Raw genomic sequence first — 18,733 nt, 5'->3', positions numbered from 1 at the left:
TAGATTTGGTGGCTCCAAAAGGTTAGGTGCTGGCGATCGCTCCGTGCCCGCCTGCACACAGGCCGCAGCTCCTGGCCCAAGCCTGGAAACCACGTCCTCAGCCGCTACCCCTGGCCCCAGGGCGACCGACACCAGCGAGGCCGGCCAGCTCCCCTGCCCCTTCAGAGGGACGGCAAACCCCACTGCCACCGTGGGGCTGGGTCAAAAAAAGGTCTGGGGAACGGTACTTCTCCACCCGAGGGAAGTACCCTGCAATAGTGATGCTTTAAGGGTTGCCTATGTTACCGCTTTGTAGTATCTCGACCTCTTTTACCCCTTTGTACATACACAGGTTAAAGTTTTTCTGATATTGATATGAATTGGCTTCATGATAATACTAATCCCTCCTACGATAATATTAATCTCTGCTACTGATTTGACTAACAGACTTTCTTTTCCTTTTAAACAAACCTTTCACACCAAAATCCCCTCTCAGGTTCCAGTGAAAAGGGAGTGTCTGGCCAGACTGCTGAACAGCAGACCTGATATTTTTGTGAGTATCAAAGCCACTGGACATTGTATATTGTATTCATTTACGACTATCAAAATTTAGAAAAGGTACCATAATTTTAAAAACCTTTCCTCCCTTTCTTTACTGTCACTCCTGAGGCTATAAACTGATGCCATCCACACTTCCACTGTTTCTACCAGCCATAATCAGTGCAGATTTATCAACTACAAGTTTAGTTGTAAAGATTTCCTGCAGTGACCCAGTTTCCCAGTACGGCTTCCTTAAAGGGCAAAAATGTTTCCCTTTAACTAGGGAAGAAATGCAGCACCAAGTCAGTCTTTGGTTTCAGACACTATAGCAAACCTCTCAGCTTTACTTCAAAATAACACTGCCCTAGAGCTAAGATGAGCTATGCATCCCCTGAGCGTACCTTTGCATCCCTTAGGTGTCCTGAGCTTTTACACTGTCATTTATCAACGAAGCAATTACATCCGAGTTAATAACTGCTTCGCAAAAAAAGAAAGCAAAGGAACATTAATTAAAATAAAATGATGCCAAGGCTTGTTCTTCTCCACCGACCGTTGCACGGTTGGCAAAACTATAAAAAAGAGGAATGTCACGACAGTTGGAAAATAAATCGGACAGAAAAAGATTGCCTGCATTCTTCTTGTGTTAAATCCACATGCACGGAGTCTTCCGATGGGGGGGAAAACAAAACAAAACAAAACAAAACAAAAAAATAAACAAGCGAACAAACAAAAAAAAGCAGGCAGCGACAGCGAGGGGGGCCAAAGAGGACACTTCGGCACCAAACAGAATCTCAATCGGCCGGTTTTCGGGGGGAAAACCCCCACTTCCACGGGTGCGCAGAAGAGCAGCAAGGGGTGTGCACACGCCAGGGGGACACGAGGGCGCCTGTCCCCGAGCTCGCGTGGGAGCCGCCTCCGCCGGGGTCCCCGCCGCCCCCCCCCGGCCCGGCCCGGCGCGCCCCGACCCCCCCGCAGCACCCGGAGCCCCCCACTCCCGCACACCGGGGGGGCTGGGGGGGGGGGGTGAGGAGTTGGGATGGGGGTCGTCGGGAGCCTGACCGTCCAGCGCCAGCATGGATGGGAAGTCCTTGCAGTTGGAGACGCCGGTGGAGTCGGTCACGCAGGTCTTCCAGAGGTTGGCCCAGAAGGTGGCGGTGGTGATGACCGTGCCGTCGATGGTGGACACCTTCCAGTAATCGGTGGGCAGCGTGGAGGAGACCAGCACCCAGCCGGAGATGGTCAGCAGGAAGGCGATGATCTCCGCCGACGTGCTCGCCATGGGCCCGGCAGCCGGCAGCGGAGGGCGGGAGGGAGGGAGGAGGGCAGGCGGCGCGGAGCCGCGACGGCGGCCGAGTCCCGGCGGTGGCCGGGGGGGGGGCGGGCGGAGCGGGGGCGGCCGTGGCGGGGCCGCCCCGGGCCCCGCAGCCCAATCGGCAGAGGGAGATCCCGGCGCCCCCGGGGCCGCCCCCGGCCCCGCCCGGCCCCCGCCGCCCCGCCCCGGGGGTCCCCCCGGCCGGGCGGGAGCGGGGCGCTGCCCCCCCGGAGGGCCCCCCCCCCCCCCCGGTGGGGGCGTAAAAAACAGACCCCAAAACAAAGACAAGAGCGACGCGGCCCATAATGAGGTTTTAGTGTCTCCTTGCCCTGGAGGTGAGCGGTGCGGGGTGTGGGAGGGGGGTGGCACCAGCTCTGACAGGCGCTTCCTTAGCGCTTTCTGAGTAGTTTTTTCTTTCTTCGTGTGGACCCCAAAACGGAGCTGGGGGGGGGACGGTGGTTTTGAGCAATGCCTGCGGAGGACGGGTGTGCTGCCCATATCGAGCGCTCCATATTCCTGCGAGGGGGTGAGCTTCGCAAATAGGCGGCGAGGCTTTTTAATCCTCTGAATTTCAGCTGGCCTCCTGTTGTTATCCAGCCACAGACGATACAGCTTTTAGTAGCTGGTTTTGCAATGTGAGGTGGTGAACGTGGGATTTTCTGCCTCAGTCTTAATGCACTGGCATTCGAGCCTGCAGCTCGCAGGTGTAAAGTTATTCACTGCGGCTTCTTCTCTTGTTTGAAGGTGTTTACTTTCCACATCAGTAGTATATTTGCCACTGATGTGGAAAGTACACTGCTGGTCTTTACTTTCCTCCTGTTTATTTCAAAACTATTGTTAGGTTTTCTAAACCTTTTTGCCAGACAGGCAATCACGGGAGGATAAGAAGCCACATTTACATCATTATTCTTATGATGAATGCTCTTTGGTTTTGCTGTGTGGACACAAACCCGGATGTAATCACCTTATAGACATTTACAGAAAAAAAAAAAAAAAATAAAAAAAGGAGGAAAAAAAACCCAACAGCTAGAGTTGGGTGTACCCTTGGATGTGTGTCAGACCTCCACAGGAACAGGCTGTTTGCTGATCTGTCAATGCCCCAACAGGATAAAATGGGGTCCGCAGCTGCATCTCCAGATGCGATGGCTCTCAGCCCGCTCCCTGCCTCCTGGGTCCCCTCCAACTTGCAGGTGACACGCAGGGGCACGGGAAGGGAGGAGAGGGAGGGGAAGGCAGGCAGTAGGCTTGTTTGCGCAGCAGCATGGGGCACAGAGTATGCTACAGCTCCCGTTCAACCTCTGTGCCAAGATGTCCTCTCCTTGGGAGGGAAAAGAGAGAGAAAGGGTCTGGGTGTGGGTGAGCCAGAGCTCACTTTGGGACACAGAGAAGTGCTTCTAAGTCAAGGAAGAGGGCCATGACCATAGATCCAAGTCTCATCTACATGCCATTATGACCTATTTATTGTAGGGCATGGCAGCAGAAAGGGAAACAAAAGGTTTTTTGAATGTTTTCCCCATCGTAGCACCATGAGGGCTTTTCACCATTTGTCTTGGTGGTGGAAAGCTAGGCCAATCCAAGCAGCTATCAGCTGGGATCTAATCCAGTCTGAGGTAGGACACTCAAGTCCAAGTCTGGGTCATTGTGTTTTCTTGACGTGGGGAACTCACCTATTCTTTTGTTGATAACAGCACTTTAGTTGGTGTAAAGCTTGTTGAATCCAGGGACTAGTATCTGGGAAAATTTTGGCCAGGGCCCATCAGAAGTTTTCAGTGTGCTGAAAGGGACCTTAAAGACCATCTAGTTCCAACCCCCCTGCCAGGGGCAGGGGCACCTTCCCCCAGCCCAGGGTGCTCCCAGCCCCGTCCAACCTGGCCTGGAACCCTCCCAGGGAGGGGGCACCCACAGCTGCTCTGGGCAACCTGTGCCAGCATCTCACTGTCCTCATAGTGAAAAATTTCTTCCCTAGAGCTAATCTAAATCTCCCCTCTTTCAGTTTAAAACTATTATCCCTTGTCCTATCCCTACACTCCCTGACAAACAGTCCCTCCCCACCTTCCCTGTAGCCCCCTTTAAGCACTGACAGGCCGCTATAAGGTCTCCCCGGAGCCTTCTCTTCTCCAGGCTGAACAACCCCAACTCTCTCAGCCTGTCCTTGTAAGGGAGGTGCTCCAGCCCCCCTGATAATCTTTGTGGCCTCCTCTGGACCCACTCAAGCAGGTCCATGTCCTTCTTATATTGGGACCCCAGAGCTGGACACAGGACTCCAGGTGCGGTCTTCTGAGTGCAGAATAGAGGGGGAGAATCACTTCCCTCGACCTGCTGGTCATGCTTCTTTTGAGGCTGCACCAATGCTGAATGCAGCAGGATAATCACCTCTGTCGACAGGTTGGTTATGCTGTTTGACACACCCCGGACGTGGTTTGCCCTCTTGGCTGCCAGGGCTCACTGCTGACTCACACTGAGCCTGCTGTTGACCAGCACCCCCAGATCACTTTCTGCAGGGCTGCTCTCCAGCCACTCCTCTTCCAGTTTATACCTGTGCCCAGCGTTACTCTGTCCCGGGTGCAGAATCTGGAATTTGGACTTGTTAAATTTCATGCCATTGCTGATTGCCCAATTCTCCAATCTATCTAAATCCCTCTGCAAGGCCTCTTGTCCCTCAGGAGAGTCAACAGCACCTCCCAATTTGGTATCATCAGCACACTTGCTAATGGTGCATTCAACTCCTGCATCCAGATCGTTGATAAATACATTGAACAGGACTGGTGCTAGGATTGAACCCTGAGGAACATCGCTGGTGACCAGTTGCCAGCCAGATGTATGTAGCCTCATTCACTACAACCCTTTGAGCCCGGCCCTTCAGCCAGTTCTTCACCCAGCACACCATGAACCTACTCATCCCACAGCTGGACAACTTGTCCCGAAGGGTGCTGTGAGGGACAGTATCAAAAGCCTTGCTAAAATCCAGAGAAACTACATCCACCTCCTTCCCTTCATCCACTAGGTGGGTGACCTTATCATAGAAGGGTATTAAATTATTTAAACAAGACTTTCCCTTTGTGAACCCATGTTGACTGTGCGTGATGATTGCATTGTTCTTCAAATGCCTTTCAATAGTACCCAGTCTTCTCCATAATTTTTCCAGGAACTGAGATTAGACTAACAGGTCTGTAGTTTCCTGGGCCTTCTGTCATGCCCTTCATGTGAATTGGAGTAACATTGGCTAGCTTCCAGTCAGCAGGGACCTCCCCAGACTCACAAGATTTTAAAACTACATATATTTTACAAAGCAGAATGGAATATTATTCAGTAGTTGGATTTTTATAATGTATAAAAGTTTATTGTATTACTACGTACAGAAGAGTCCTTCAGAAGGGGTTTAGCTCCCAAGTTTGGAATACAGGATATTATTTTAGCTCTTGCAGGATCAAAATCACAAGCAATTGTTGTTGCCTCATAATTAAACGTTGGATCACAACAGCATTTGTTCTGCAGCCAGGATAAGCAGGCTAGGGTCGTCATGCCTTTGTCCCAGAGTAATTTTTCTTGTAATTTTACCATGCATAGGTTGGGCAACTTGAAACTCTTTCCTAGCTCTGCTGTGTTATGATTTTCAGGGTGCCTAGAGCACTTGTGCAAAAGAAAAAAAACCCCAACTTTATTTTTCTAAGGCTGAAGGACAACTTCCTTGTTTGCTAGGGTTTTCCTGAGAATTTGAATATTGAAAAAGTAAGGCAGACATGCAGGGAATATAGACAGGTTTGTAAGAGCATCACCACCTGGGCAAGGTCAGGTCTGCTATCAGTGATAGATCTGGGGAATACACCTCAAACTGGCATATGTATTAGAGGAGATTAAGTCAACTGTAAAATGATTAATTTTGCACAGTGTTCTGCGTTGTGCAGAACAAAAAGTGCCGCCTAAAAAATGAGCAACCAGATCCTCTTCTCCAAAGGAGAGTAGACAAAGGAATGTTTCTGTGTTGCCTAAAAAAAAAAGAAATCCGTCAGAGTGGGAACATCAGTTAATAATCACCAGTCCTTGCTGGGGTAGTCACTGTTGTTTTTCTTGAGATATCAGAAATTGAATTAAATTAAATTACTGCACGTCTTTTGTAAACTGCCAGGACAAGAATGATTTTAAGCTATGTGGTTCATATATTACCTAACAAAAAAGTAAAAAATTAATAGGAAGTGACAACCCAGAGCATTTTAAAGGAGTGAAAAATTGCATTCCATGAGCCAATAAACTTTCCCCTCTCCCATTCTGTGCAGCATGTTTGGACATTACAGACTTTGTTTCTTGCCACCAAGATTAATACATTATTTCTTCTTTTTTTTTTTTTTTTTTTTCAGCTCAGCTTAATTTTGTTGAAAAAAGCCTGTGTTGTTCCCTGAAAGTTTGTAATACAATGCTTTTAAAAATAGATATAACCTGTTTAACAAACTAAGCAGGAAATGTGAAGAAGTGCATCTCCTACTTTACTGGAGGTGCATTCCACCTGGCCAACAGCACAGGTGCAGCTCTTGGCGTTCAGAAGTTGCCTCCACATCAAATTACGTTTCGCTAAGCCCAGCTGGGTCACAGTGGAAAGGAGGGAAACTTTGCAACTGATCTTTAGAGCATGCGGCCCTATGTAATGTGATTTACAGGGTGCTTGCAAAATAAAAGGATAACTAATGGAATTTGAAAGGATTTAATCGAGGTGGGAGGCAGAGAAGTAAGCAAATGTCTTTTCCAAAGCAGCCAGTGTTCAGAAGCGATCCCTGCAGTGAGCCGTAAGTTGCTGAGTCCTGACCGGTGGCTGAGCTGCAGGCCAGGGCTGAGACCTTGATGTTCCCAGAGTGGGAATGCTTTCCCACCGAGCGCGTCCTCTGCCCTCCTGTGCCACAGCCGGTCTCGGCCATTTCCTGATCAGCGTGGTGGACCTGGGCAGGAGGAGGCTGTCACCTTTCACGGGCATAGCTTGTAGGATGGCTCCCAGCCGGAGGACTTGGAGAAGCTGGAGCCGACCCTCTGGGAGGAGCACATCAACAGGACAAAGGGCACAAGTTGGAACACGGGAAATTCCCATGAGGTATTAGGAAAAAATTGTTTACCATGAGGATGGTGAAGCACTGGAGCAGGCTGCCCAGAGAGGCTGTGAGATCTTCCCCCTTAGAGGTATTCAAGACTTAACGGGACATGGCCCTGAACAAGCTCATCTGTTTATGCTTGTTTTGGACACGATGACCTCTGGAGGTCCCTCCTAACCTGAATTATTCTATTACCCAACGGTTTTGTTACCTCACTGAAGCAAATAGAGTAGCACTGGGATGCATTTGGCTTATTACAGCTCTAAGTGGCACATCAGTGCACTAATGATTACATATTATATGTTTTGCTTAGAACATGACTGCATGTAGCCTCTGCTACCCTGTTATTTAGCCCACATGCTGAAATCTTCACAGATATGTGTATTTCATATATATATATTTCATATATGCTAAAGAAGACCCAGAGTGGAGAGTGTGGCATGGAGGCCTTTAGCTCTGCCAGTGTAATACCCCTCCCAAGACAGTGGAGCAGGGGTGAGAAGAGACGAGCTTCTGGAAAAGAGGGACTCATTTCCTGAGTGGATGCAAGGAGCAAAGCTGGTAAGCGTGTGCTTTAGTTAATAGGGGGTGGCAGAAACTGAAGACAGTGGTCGAGGAAATGACATGGTGGGAGGTGACTGGCAGGCATGGCAACGGCCCTGGAGAAGGCAGAAATAATGTGCCGGAGAGCATGGGTGAGGGGTGATAATTTACACCATGCTCTTTGTACCTAGCTTTGCTTAGGTACAGCTTAGCCCTCAACACAAATTTGTCCCCGTTACCAGCTGGGAGACAGGAGAAGACGAGTGTCTGACTTACATCCTCCCACCAGTACCTCCATCTGCAAGGAAGCTCTTCCCTATGTCCTCCTCCAGTTCCTCTCCCCAATTCCCACAGCGGCCCCTTATTTACTCAGAGAAGGGTTGTGCCACGAAGAGGGTGTTGTGGTTTGCCATCTCTGGCCCCACTGTTTATCAGGCACCAGTTAACTGAGAGCATGAAAACCACAACCTGGAGCAAAGCAACTTCTGTAACGTGATTTGAGAGCGAATGGGCTGGGATCAAAAAAGGTCACGGTGACAAAGTGGAGTTAAAAGCTGACTTAGATCAACATACTCAAGCACTCAGAAACAAAGAGAATAAGGAAATAATATGTCACTTTTTTTTTTTTTTATCAGTACAGATTCAACAACATTGAGAAACACTTTGAAATTAACACGCATTCGTTCCATCAGCAGTGCTGCTTCTTTTGATCCTACTGGTTTGATTCGGTTTCTGAGGCACTGTGTGTATTTGGAATAGAAGTGATAGCCAGACTGATTTGACAGAAGTGGGTAAAACCCTCCAGCAAAAAAGGGGGCTGCCTGCGGGCACAGAAGCTGTTGGATAAAGAGGACATCAAAATAAAGCTTGAACTTGCTGAGCTTAAGGAATCAGAAATAAAACTGACAGTAATGAGACCTAAGGAGAAGAAAAACACACCTGAAAAACATAGATGGGAATGTGCATGTGCTGGGGGACATGATCAGGTCCCCTCCATCTTCCTGTCCTCTGAGAGCACTGCCTCGTCAAAAATTAAATGGATCAAATGTGCTCGGAAGTTTTTTAGTGTACCAAGCAGTGCTTCGGCTCATTTTGTGTGCAATTTGTGTGCAGCACAGTGTCTTCCTATTCCTCGGTGCAATGTCATGCCCCCATGCTGGCTCTCAAGGAAGTAGTCTGACAGGGTCTACCTCATGTAGCAAATGAAGCAGTATGTTACCTAGGAAAAGATTCATTTGGACTGCTTATTTTTGCTGGGTCACAGTCCAGAGTAGCCAACAAGACATTCGCCAAGGACGGGACACAATGTGCTCTGCCTGTTATGTTAATGCTTTCATGTTCCCATACTGAAAATATTTTGCTTTCATTACACTGAAGTAGTTCTACCTTGCCATTGCCCTTGTAGAGAAATAAAGCATTTTCCACTGATAGTAAGGATTCAGGTATGCACTGTGATTTTTTGTTTTCCTCTTTCTTCAAGTGCCTTTTCTCAGCTGACTAGTTATTTCAGTGGCTCATTTAGATATTCATTCTAGTATTTTAATTCATTTTAGCTGCAAGCCAGGTGAAGAAGAGCAGAGTCACTTTTGAGAATTTTCAGAAATGCGTTTCAACTTTTAGAAAAGGAGAAATTCTTAAACAGTTCTGACTGAAGTTCAGTTTGTAAGGAAAGTTTGCAGCACTGAATGATGCCTCATACATACAGTCAATGTTTTTGATTTTGGTGGTAAGGCTTTTGTATGGATTTAAATATTGCACTGCACTTTTTTTCAGTAAGCAAAATTGTAAAGTGGGAGAAAATGCGATAATGAAGCAATTTCTTTACTTTGTGCCAGCTCTGAGAAAAATTAGTTTATTTTTCTTTCCCAGTGTTTGGTGTAGTTATCTCATATGCTAAATGTAGGCAGGAATCATTAAACCTTCCAACAGCAAATTCATAAATTTCAGAAGTCTCCCTGTGACAAGGTGGCGGCTTTTGTTGTAAATCGCTTGACAAATACCAACAAAACAAAAATGCCAGCGGATGCCAAGCAGTGAGGTTGGAGACACCCATGCTTGTTATACTGACTGCTCTGTTTTTCTGCGGGATGGTGCACTATTGACAGAAGTGGCTTTCGGTGATGTCTGAGGATTAAGGGTTTATTTGGAAAGATGGCCTAGAGCATTTTTCATGTGGTATTCAGGGAAGTGTTAACGTTTCTATGTACATACGGGAAAAACCTGATTTGGTAAGAGAGAGTTAGGACATAACCTGGCATGCAACAGCCACAGGTTTGCTGCGTCCATTAAAGAACCTGATACAAATGTTAAAATTCAGCTGGAGGAAGTGTTTGTGTTATTGGGGGATATACTGTTAGTGCACAATACTGTGCTTTAGTATGAAATGCAAAACATAATCATGCATGAAATTAATTTCTCAGTCATAAATCTTGTGCCCCCTCCCCCCCCCCCCCCGCTCAGTTTACACAGCCCCGTTAAATACAGGGCATCTTTGGAAGATGTGAAGATTTATGGGAGGAATTTTCTTGCCTGTGAGGGGAGACCTAAAGGGACTGCCTTCGGCGTAGGCCCCGGCTGACAGCAGCCGGCGCGCAGTGGGTCAGGGAGGGAGCGCGCTGGAGCCTTGCGGAGCCGCGGTCCTGTGCCAGCCCTTGTCCTCGCCAGGCACGCTCCGGTGACAGGTCACATGCCCTGAGCTTTGAAAATACTGATTTGGGGATCGCACGCCTGAACCGGTTTCGTTTTTTTCTCCCATCCCAAATGGGAGCTGACCTCAAGTTGAGATCCCCGTCAAGCCGATGCAATGCCCTGGGGGTTACTCCAAGCCCTCTTGCTGCCTATGCTTTGCAAGAGGTTTTACCCACCTCTGCCACAACCGTTTTCCAGCTCTGGCAGCACAAGCCCCAGCGCTGGACACCTCCACAGGCTGTGCTTTGCTTAATTAAGTGTGGCCCAAGGCACAAGTCCCTCTCGCCTGCCTGCGAGCTCTCTCTGCAGAGCCCCACAGCAGCTCTGTTTCAAGCCACTGCTTCTGGGGGGACGCTGGCTGAAGGGCACTGGCCTCAGCCTGGTGTTATGCCCCAGTTCTACATAGCTTCAAAGAAATGAAAAAAATGATGGGTTCTGAGGGTTGAGTTTCAAGTATAGAAAGGAAAAGCAACAGTTAAAGGGAAAATGTAATCCTCCTCTGTGCTCAACAGAAGTTATTTGGTCATATTTTTCTAGCAAGCCTCACTCCTGGCGTGCTGACCGAGCAGCCTCCGCCTGCCCACTCCACCAGCCCAGTGTTGCCCTGGGCTCTCCAGGCCTCCCATCTAACCGTACACGTCGGCTGCCTGCTCTCATCCCCACGAGTTGTGGCATGAGCAGCTCAGCTCGCAGGTGTCCTCAGGTTTTGAGCCCTCATCCCTCTGCCCCTCTCACGTCTTCATCAGTGGGAGAGTGTCTCATGCAAGTGGAAACCGCCCAGTTGCCCAGTGAATGTCCCGGGTGCTGGTGTGTTCCTTGGCGTTTGGCAGGGACCGGCAGCATCCTTGGACGCACGCCTGGTGGCTGACAGGCTCTTTGCCCAGCTGCATTTCAGTGATTAACCTGCTACCTCCATCTGTCAGCTTAGGAGTTTCTACACCACACTGAAAGGACAGGAAAGTTAAAGATTTGCTTGAACCCTCTGTGTTGGTATGATGACCCAAGGGTGGGCTGGTATGATGCCCATCTGGATATTCAGCTAGATATCTACCACGTGGTCCGTGCTATAGGACCAGCTGTAAATAAAGCCCCTTAAAGCTCGTGTTGTAGACCTTGCTCTCCAAACAAGGCTTGCAGGAACCAAGGGGACATGTTTTCCAAGGCAGGACTGTAAGAGGTCGCTCTCCTGTTTGTTTTGCCCCTGAACTCAGCCCCTCTTCTGTGAGACTCTTAGCACGCCGGTGTCTGTTGGCTTGTGAGGAGGAACCCTGCCAAGTTTTCAGGCATGGAATAGGTTGTTCCCTTCTTGGTTTTGAATTGTCGTGGTTAATTTCTAATGAGAAGTGCCTCTGAACTTCTGAACTTTGAACTCATCAGAGTAAGCCCTCCCTTGAGGACATCAAAGCCTGTAGCTGCACTTCAGGGAACGATTCATGCCACCTACTCATCATGCCAAGAAATTATCCCTAGTCCTTTATGTGGCACATGCATCATTGAGTATATTAATATACATGAGTAAATAAAATAAAGCTATTAGACTAGGATACACTTCCCCGAGACCAGAATTTTCACTGCAGACTATGAAACGGACTAGGATACCCATCACCAATCTTTCACAAAGAAAATCTGTCACAGCTTAGAACAAATCAAACAAGCACACATACATATGTATATATATTTGTATATATTGAAAGAATGTGATACAAAGACTTTTTTATATCCCTGCCATATATTATGTCTAAGAATAGGAAAAAGAGATCAGACTCTTACCAAAACTGCTATTTCCTTGATATAGGAGAAAAATTATTAGCCAGCAACCCCAGCAGCCACTTTCCATTTTTTCTTAACAAAATTAAACACCGATATGGCTTAATAAGTAAGCATTACCACTACAAGCTGATGAAACCAGTTCATAAAATAGCAAGAGATAAAGAAAGATTTAGGATAAGCAGAGGACACTAGAGTAACCCAACCCCCCTTTGCAGATAAAAATGTTCTTTTCCCTCTCGTTAAAGAAATCTACAGCTAGGGACCACAAATCATGTCTGATCACAGGCCTTCTCTTTATTCATGGAATTTCTTCTGCATTAGATAATCCTATATACCACTACCAACCACTTGTATATCCCTAGAATTTTTCATTACTAGAAGTGGGATGGGCATGTAATAATTATAGCACTTCATTAGCCTTATCAGGGATTATCTAGATTTACTTGTAAAACAGAGAGGTGCTTCCCTTGTAGTTTTGCCTTAAATCCCCCTGGCCTAAAAATGCCCATCAGGACACTCATTTCATTAGGATTTTGCTTTTCATACTTTTTTTCCCTCCCTTCTACACTATTTGTGTTCTTGCTACTAAGAACTTGCTTTAGGGAGCTTAATTCATTTGAGAAGATTTCCCAAATGAGCCATTTATGAATCATGGGTCTCTGTCTTTCATCAGCTCCACTCAAACAGCGGGTTACGACAAGGTATGACATTCTGGCTTGGTTTGTTTGTGCAATAGCTGGGATTTTTGTAATGGGGAAGTGAAGTACTTGGGTAATCTCCATTTGTTTTCAATAGGGCTGCAGTAGCCTTGAATGGAGACGTGTTTCTGAGGTTCTTTCCCTGTTGGTTTCCGGCATTTGATGCTGATTTCACTTTTTTCTTTTATGGCTGCAGTCATGCCTGGCTAAATAAGCTATCTCAAGCCCTTCCTGATACTGAGAGGGGTAATAAGGACAGTGTTCAGCATTTCTGTGGGCATGCTCTGTAGCGTTACAGCACAGTATTTTTCACTTTAGAGTCCCATCACCTTCAGTGACTTTACCTTTACTGTCCCAATATATTTGTAAGCTTGGGAGTACCCAGAGCTTTGATGGTGGCCCTGTATAATCAGTCTTGTGCACGTGATTTTGGAGTAATTTGTACTCATCAGTAGAGCTTGCCAGATTTTCTATTAAAAGGATGAAGTTGCCAGGTCATGTAAATATGCTGTAGTCCAGCTCTGCCTAGTGTCTTCCTTCAGAACATCCAGCCGCTGGTTTGCACAATTATTTTTGCAATGTGCATCCAGTGACTTACAGTCTTATTTGAATGATGTTTGTTCACAACCAACTCACTAAATAGTTCACATCCAAAAGCAATTGACAATGATTCGTTCTCCATTATGAGCCCAGTCCTGGTGGGTTTTATTATTATTTTGGAAACAGTGAAGGATCAACACCATAAGAGGCCAGTCAGTGGGGGATTTAATTTGTTATTGTGTTAATATCAGAGTATTTTAATGTAGCTGTGAAGCAGCTGTGAATGCTGTTTCTGCAGCTCCTAAAGGCTTTTCTGATGCCTATTTCAGGAAGGATCTCTAAATTGTGATAGTAAGGGTTGGCCTTGCCTTATGTATTAGCATGCTCATGAATTTCTCTTCGATTCACTTTTGCTGTTTCTTAAACTAAGACAATACTACTACTACATAATTATTATCTATCCCTGTTTGCTGGGAGCAAGGGTGAGGTTAAAATGCATTTGTGTCTGGGAAGCAATCTTCAGATGGGAAACCCCAGAGAAATGTAAAATTTTCCCCACCTTTGTAGACTGAGACAACACGAGGACACACTGTGTAACCTCACCATTTGGCTGGACCAGGGCTAGAAATGTGATGCTTGCTTTGCACATGATATGCAGAGACACCTTAACAGAAGTGGTTTTATGTGATAACTACTATATATATGCTTAAGGGGCAGGGTTACATCTTCGAGCTGAAAGCAACTCTTTGTGAATACATAAATCACAGAAGGACTGTGTTTGAAGATTGTATCATATCCAGTGGAGGTGATACAATCTACACAGCATGTACATCTCTGAAATGAGTCATTATCTTGAATAACGATCCACGCTTGTTCATTTTCATGTGTACAGTTATATGAGGAAGGTTTAGCAGGAAGGGCTTACTTCAAGTTTTCAACCCCTCATCAAGATCCACCGGTCTGTGAAGTTTAAAGAGCACTGACAAAGGCCATGTGAAGTGGTAACAAGGATTGATGACGTGAATAAACGGCGCTATTGATCTGTGCGACAGGGGGCATAAGTAACAGTGTGGTCTAGCCACAGTGATGCTCCTCTTCCTCTCCCCTTGCCAGCCATTTTCATCATGACTTCTTTAGCACCTCTGCAAGAGGGCCTTCATCCTGGTCTCTATTGCAACATTGATAACAGCCCCGCGACTGAAGTAATCAGAACTTTCCATAAGTTCATTTAAATTTGCAAGGAATATGATGTAATACGACAACTGGTATTTGGCAATAAGCAGATTATGGGTGACCCTGTCCCACGCTGTCACTCTAGAGCATTACCTGGCAAATGCAAGAGGTGGGTTTCTCTCTAACTTAGATGTCCAAAATGCAGATGTCCACATCTGGGCTAGTCATTGGAGCTCCAGGCAGTATAGTCAAAGGAGTCTGGAGAGCTACTCAGGTGATCAAATATAGGGTGAAATGGGATGAACTGTGTCCCTGAAGTCCCTGTTTTGTTTTATGGACTGTAAAAGGAACCAAGACACACAGATTCATATGTAGTCATCTACATTATAAATGTCACAGGATGGGATCTTTACTGTGTTTAATGTCAAATCCCATATTTACAAATGGAGTCAGAAACAGTCTGAAAAGGTTTTGGTGTTCACAAATACAGGCTAGCAGTAACTAGTTCTTTTGTATTGCTGGAGATAAATTTTGCGCCCTCTTCTGGAAAAAAATGTTCGGCACATTGATGTGATAAAACAAATAAAAGCCATCTGTACAGTGAAGTCCTCTCCTCATTTTCCTAGAGCAGACTTGGCACAATGAACAACTTGTTAGAGGCTAACTGTTCATTCTACACTTACAAGTACCAGTACCTATGGGTCCTGATTTGTGAATTTAACTGCTGAAGAAGTTAATAATCAGCCTGTTGTCTCTTGTGAAATATGACTTCCAAAAGAAGACACCAAAGCTCAATGAAAACAAAGATTTGTTTTTAAAAAAGTCTATTGGTATCTGTTCACCTGGAAAATCCAGAGAGGAAAAGGACCTGACAAATCTGAATATAATCTCAGCTGTGGCAGTTTTACAGCAACAACACTTGACTAGTGTCTACACTGTTAAGATCTATGCAGCTCTGAGTTCATAATCAGATCCGATATCCAGTCACAAGAAAGCAAACGTCAATTATTATTTCACTTGTAAGAAGAAATGGTACTTTTCAGGGCTAAATCACATGCCTCATCTCCCTGAACAAGCCGAAATGTGGCAGACAGGTAATGCAAGCAAAAGAAATGTTTGGACCTAGCGAGTTCAACCTTGGAAGAATGGTAATTTCGATTATCAAAAAAAGAGAGCTACCAGTTCACCCATTTATGTGGATAGTTCATTGCCTGAAACTTGAAACATGTATGAGAAGGGGCATAAGAACTGTATGGACAACTTTCCAGGTGGGATCTGCACATTCCTGTCTCAGAGTGGTTTCGTCCAATTCAGCTGAATGACAGCTCTTCCAAACTTCTCATTTAAGCTGGATAAACTAAAATGGAGCAGGCAGTTACCAGAGTTCCCAGCCTGTATGCTCTTAGCAGAACTGTTTGCAGGGTATTTGCTTTCCTCTGATACTGTGTGGTCACATGTTGGAGATCTGTGACCACTCAGATGCTTGCTGCATGCTGACTAGATATTAGCAAGTGAATAGCAAATAAACACATCAACAAATGGATTTACCGCATTGAAATTGCAAAGATCACAAACTACTTTCTACTGCTGACAGACCAATAATGTGTATTAACCCTGGTCATAAAGTCTTTGGCAGAGCCTTAGCCAATGGTCTGAAAAGGGTCACTGGAATAATCAATTCCATCCAGTCATTTTGAGCTTCAGAAAGAACAGAAGCTTGGCCAGGGAGAAGAAATGAGATCTGTTTTGTGAAATCAGCTGTCTTTCAGGCCAGGTCTCTTCTCCAGTCTGGATAAGGCAGGATCAAGTCAGACACTGGCCTGACTGTTAGTTTTGCTTTGTTGAGCTATTAGGTGTTACCTTTGCTAACTGTCCTTGAAAAGGGAGGAGCAATGGGGCAGCATATGGATATGAAAAGATGTAAACCCACCACCTCCTCTTGGGCAAAGGACTAACACTGTAGTACATATATAAAAATTTTGTGTCCAGTCCTTTTGCCATTCCACAAAGAGCAGTCTGGGTCTGAAGCTGCTCTTACCCACAACTACACAAAAATGGCTTGATAGAAATGCCCATATCTTGCATCAACAAAGGCCTGGGGTCCCAGCATGCCTCTCCTGCTCAGTGCTGGGAGTTACAGCAACCACCAGCATTCCCTGTGTGGTGGGTAGGGCCACGCAGGGTTAGCAGAGCCCCAGTGGCACCCCCTAATCCCAGAACCATCATCTCGTACCCTGAAATGGAGACCTTGCAGCTCTGGCCAAGCTCTGTGCCCAGGGAGCCTTGACTGCTCCCCACTCCCAGCCTTGCCTCTGCAAATTGGTGGTGGCTCCCACCTCCTGCGGACCTGAATGGCAGTTTGGCTTCCTGCACTCCAGCTGATCTTGGACCAGAACACGTTTTGCTACTGGGACCTTGCAGTGATAGGGCACCTAGGCTTTCCAATGATGGGAAAAATCTGTTCTTTTGGAACTGCATTTCCTGCAAGTTCCCAACCTCTGCACTGGGACAGAGGAATAGATCTGTTCACACTTCAATACTCTGTAAGAGCAACATGGGAGCATGGGGATTCAGAGTCTGCAACAGGAGTGGAAGGTGAAAGAAAGTGAGAAAGCAGAAGAAAGAAACAACCCTGTCTCAAACAAACCTGTGTCAAACAAACCTGAAAGAAAGAAACTTGTCTCCTGTGGACTCAGGAGACATGGAAATGTGTGGCACTTCAGAATATGATGCCCATGGGCAGGGAAAACACAGACATGAAAAGTAGTCGCAAGCCCCGAGGAAGGACCTCTCAGCACTTAGGAGTGTTTTGGCATGGAGGTAGGAAGGCACAGCAAAAGTAGTTATATGGTCATTTTGTAAGAAAGATTTACTCTTCATGTAATAGGACTATGAATACGGAGGAGTCCATGAGGAATCTGTAATTCACAAGCCACAGGTCTCACCTTTGAGCCACGAGCCTGAGCCACGTACTCATTTTGGATGGGAACTGTCTCTTTTAACTTAGCTGTCTAATGTTTAGGATTTAGCCTAAGCCACTGACTCTAAGCTCCGTGTCTAGTGGGTAGACACTTCCAGAGGGTGATCTAGCCCACTGCCCTCTGGGGACACCTGTCTTTTTTCACTTATTGCAGAAGGAATTTAATATGATTACCTTAGGCATCCCCTTTAGATTGCTAAAATTAGCGAGGTGAGTCCTACCTCCTAAGCACAGCTCAACACAAGAGGTAGTGCTGTTGAAATGAGTGACTGTATCTGTGTGCCTTTGGAATAGCAACTTTCTGGACCGGTGATAAATTGCACATACTGCCCACAGTTTGGTACCTGTCTGCATCATCTCCCGCTTGCGGACAGACCCTGTGGAAACACGTGGGAAGGATTTCTCTCCCCTTAGATGATGCCTGCTCCAGCCATGGTTGGATGAACCCAGCCATTGACTAATAAGGTGTAGACACAACTGAAAAATCTGCTTGCAGCATAACAAGTGGATCGTCTTTCCACACATGTGGAAAGGTATGGCCTCAAATTATGGTGGAATTGGGGTATCGTACTGTGGCTGGCTAAAACACAGTAAAAAGGTCACATTGGGAAAGGGGAAGGAGTACACGTTTGTTCATTGTCTTCCCAGGAGCTTCTACTATTTATGTAATTCATTGGCTGTGCACCCTGGCTGCCAGAGTACGCAGTTTTTGAAGCATCTTTCTTTAACCAGGCAGGCAGCAGGCAGGATCAGTGGGCAACATGGCCATCCTTGCAGCATGAAACCCTCCAATCTGCCCTTCAGGGCTAAGGAGCAGGGATGCTACATTTCCTCCATGTCTGCTCCTCAGGGAAAAGGATGTGTCTGACCAATACCTTGGGAAATACAACATTCGCATTTACTGTGTTATTTATGATAGGGTGAAATTTCACAGTGTGTTGCAAGTCATCTGGAATGTGTTTGCCTTGGCATGTCCTCTTACTGCCCTCAGTTGAATTACGGCCATCTCTTCAGATATCTATTCATGTAGATCTCGTTTATCAAGTCATTCACTACCTCTGGGAGGAAGACATGGCAGGCTGCTGCTGCTCCAGGCTCCGGTACCGGGTTCTTCTGGCACTCCATGGGCAGGGAGGGAGGGAGGGAGGTATAGGAGAGCTTTACCACTCTGGGCTTGCAGAACTGTGATCTGATTAACATATAGAGCTCAGGACCTGTAATTGCCGCCTGTTAAGAGACTGCCAAATTTTTTTGGTGTGGAATGGGAGGAGTTTATAGGAGGTTTTGAGACAAATGTATTCTGTGCAAAATGATCTGTGTTGTTTCTGTTCTTTGGCATTCAGCAGGATAATAGGGAAGCTACAGTGTGAATGGTTTTGTCCTTAAAACAATGCTTTTCCCAGGTAAGGTCTACTGCTGCAAACTTTGCCATTTG

At 46.4% G+C, this 18,733-nt stretch overlaps 1 protein-coding gene and 1 long non-coding RNA gene across 3 annotated transcripts in view; one reads left to right on the top strand and one right to left on the bottom strand.

Moving 5' to 3' along the window:
* The window catches only part of CLDN10 (claudin 10), a 62,089-nt gene that overhangs the window by 12,415 nt on the left and 30,941 nt on the right, over window positions 1-18,733 (bottom strand). Inside the window, exon 1 of one of the 2 annotated variants that reach the window (XM_042806244.1) lies at window positions 1,579-1,870. The exons of the other annotated variant lie outside the window; for it this stretch is intronic. Within the exon in view, the coding sequence (XP_042662178.1) occupies window positions 1,579-1,798 (220 nt within the window). The 5' untranslated portion in view covers window positions 1,799-1,870. Of the gene's footprint in view, window positions 1-1,578; window positions 1,871-18,733 lie in introns of those variants that run through there. 2 annotated transcript variants of the gene reach the window in all.
* Window positions 2,109-8,886, top strand: LOC116962657. Its single transcript, XR_004407720.2, has 3 exons — window positions 2,109-2,166; window positions 7,323-7,467; window positions 8,085-8,886. It is a non-coding gene; the product is annotated as an uncharacterized LOC116962657 (long non-coding RNA).

This window comes from Tyto alba, unplaced genomic scaffold (assembly GCF_018691265.1).
Source record: "Tyto alba isolate M040663 unplaced genomic scaffold, T.alba_DEE_v4.0 Super-Scaffold_45, whole genome shotgun sequence".
Classification (NCBI taxonomy): Eukaryota; Metazoa; Chordata; class Aves; order Strigiformes; family Tytonidae; genus Tyto; species Tyto alba.
The sequence above is the reverse complement of the archived record's forward strand: the minus strand, read 5'-3'. Positions and strand labels throughout refer to the sequence as shown.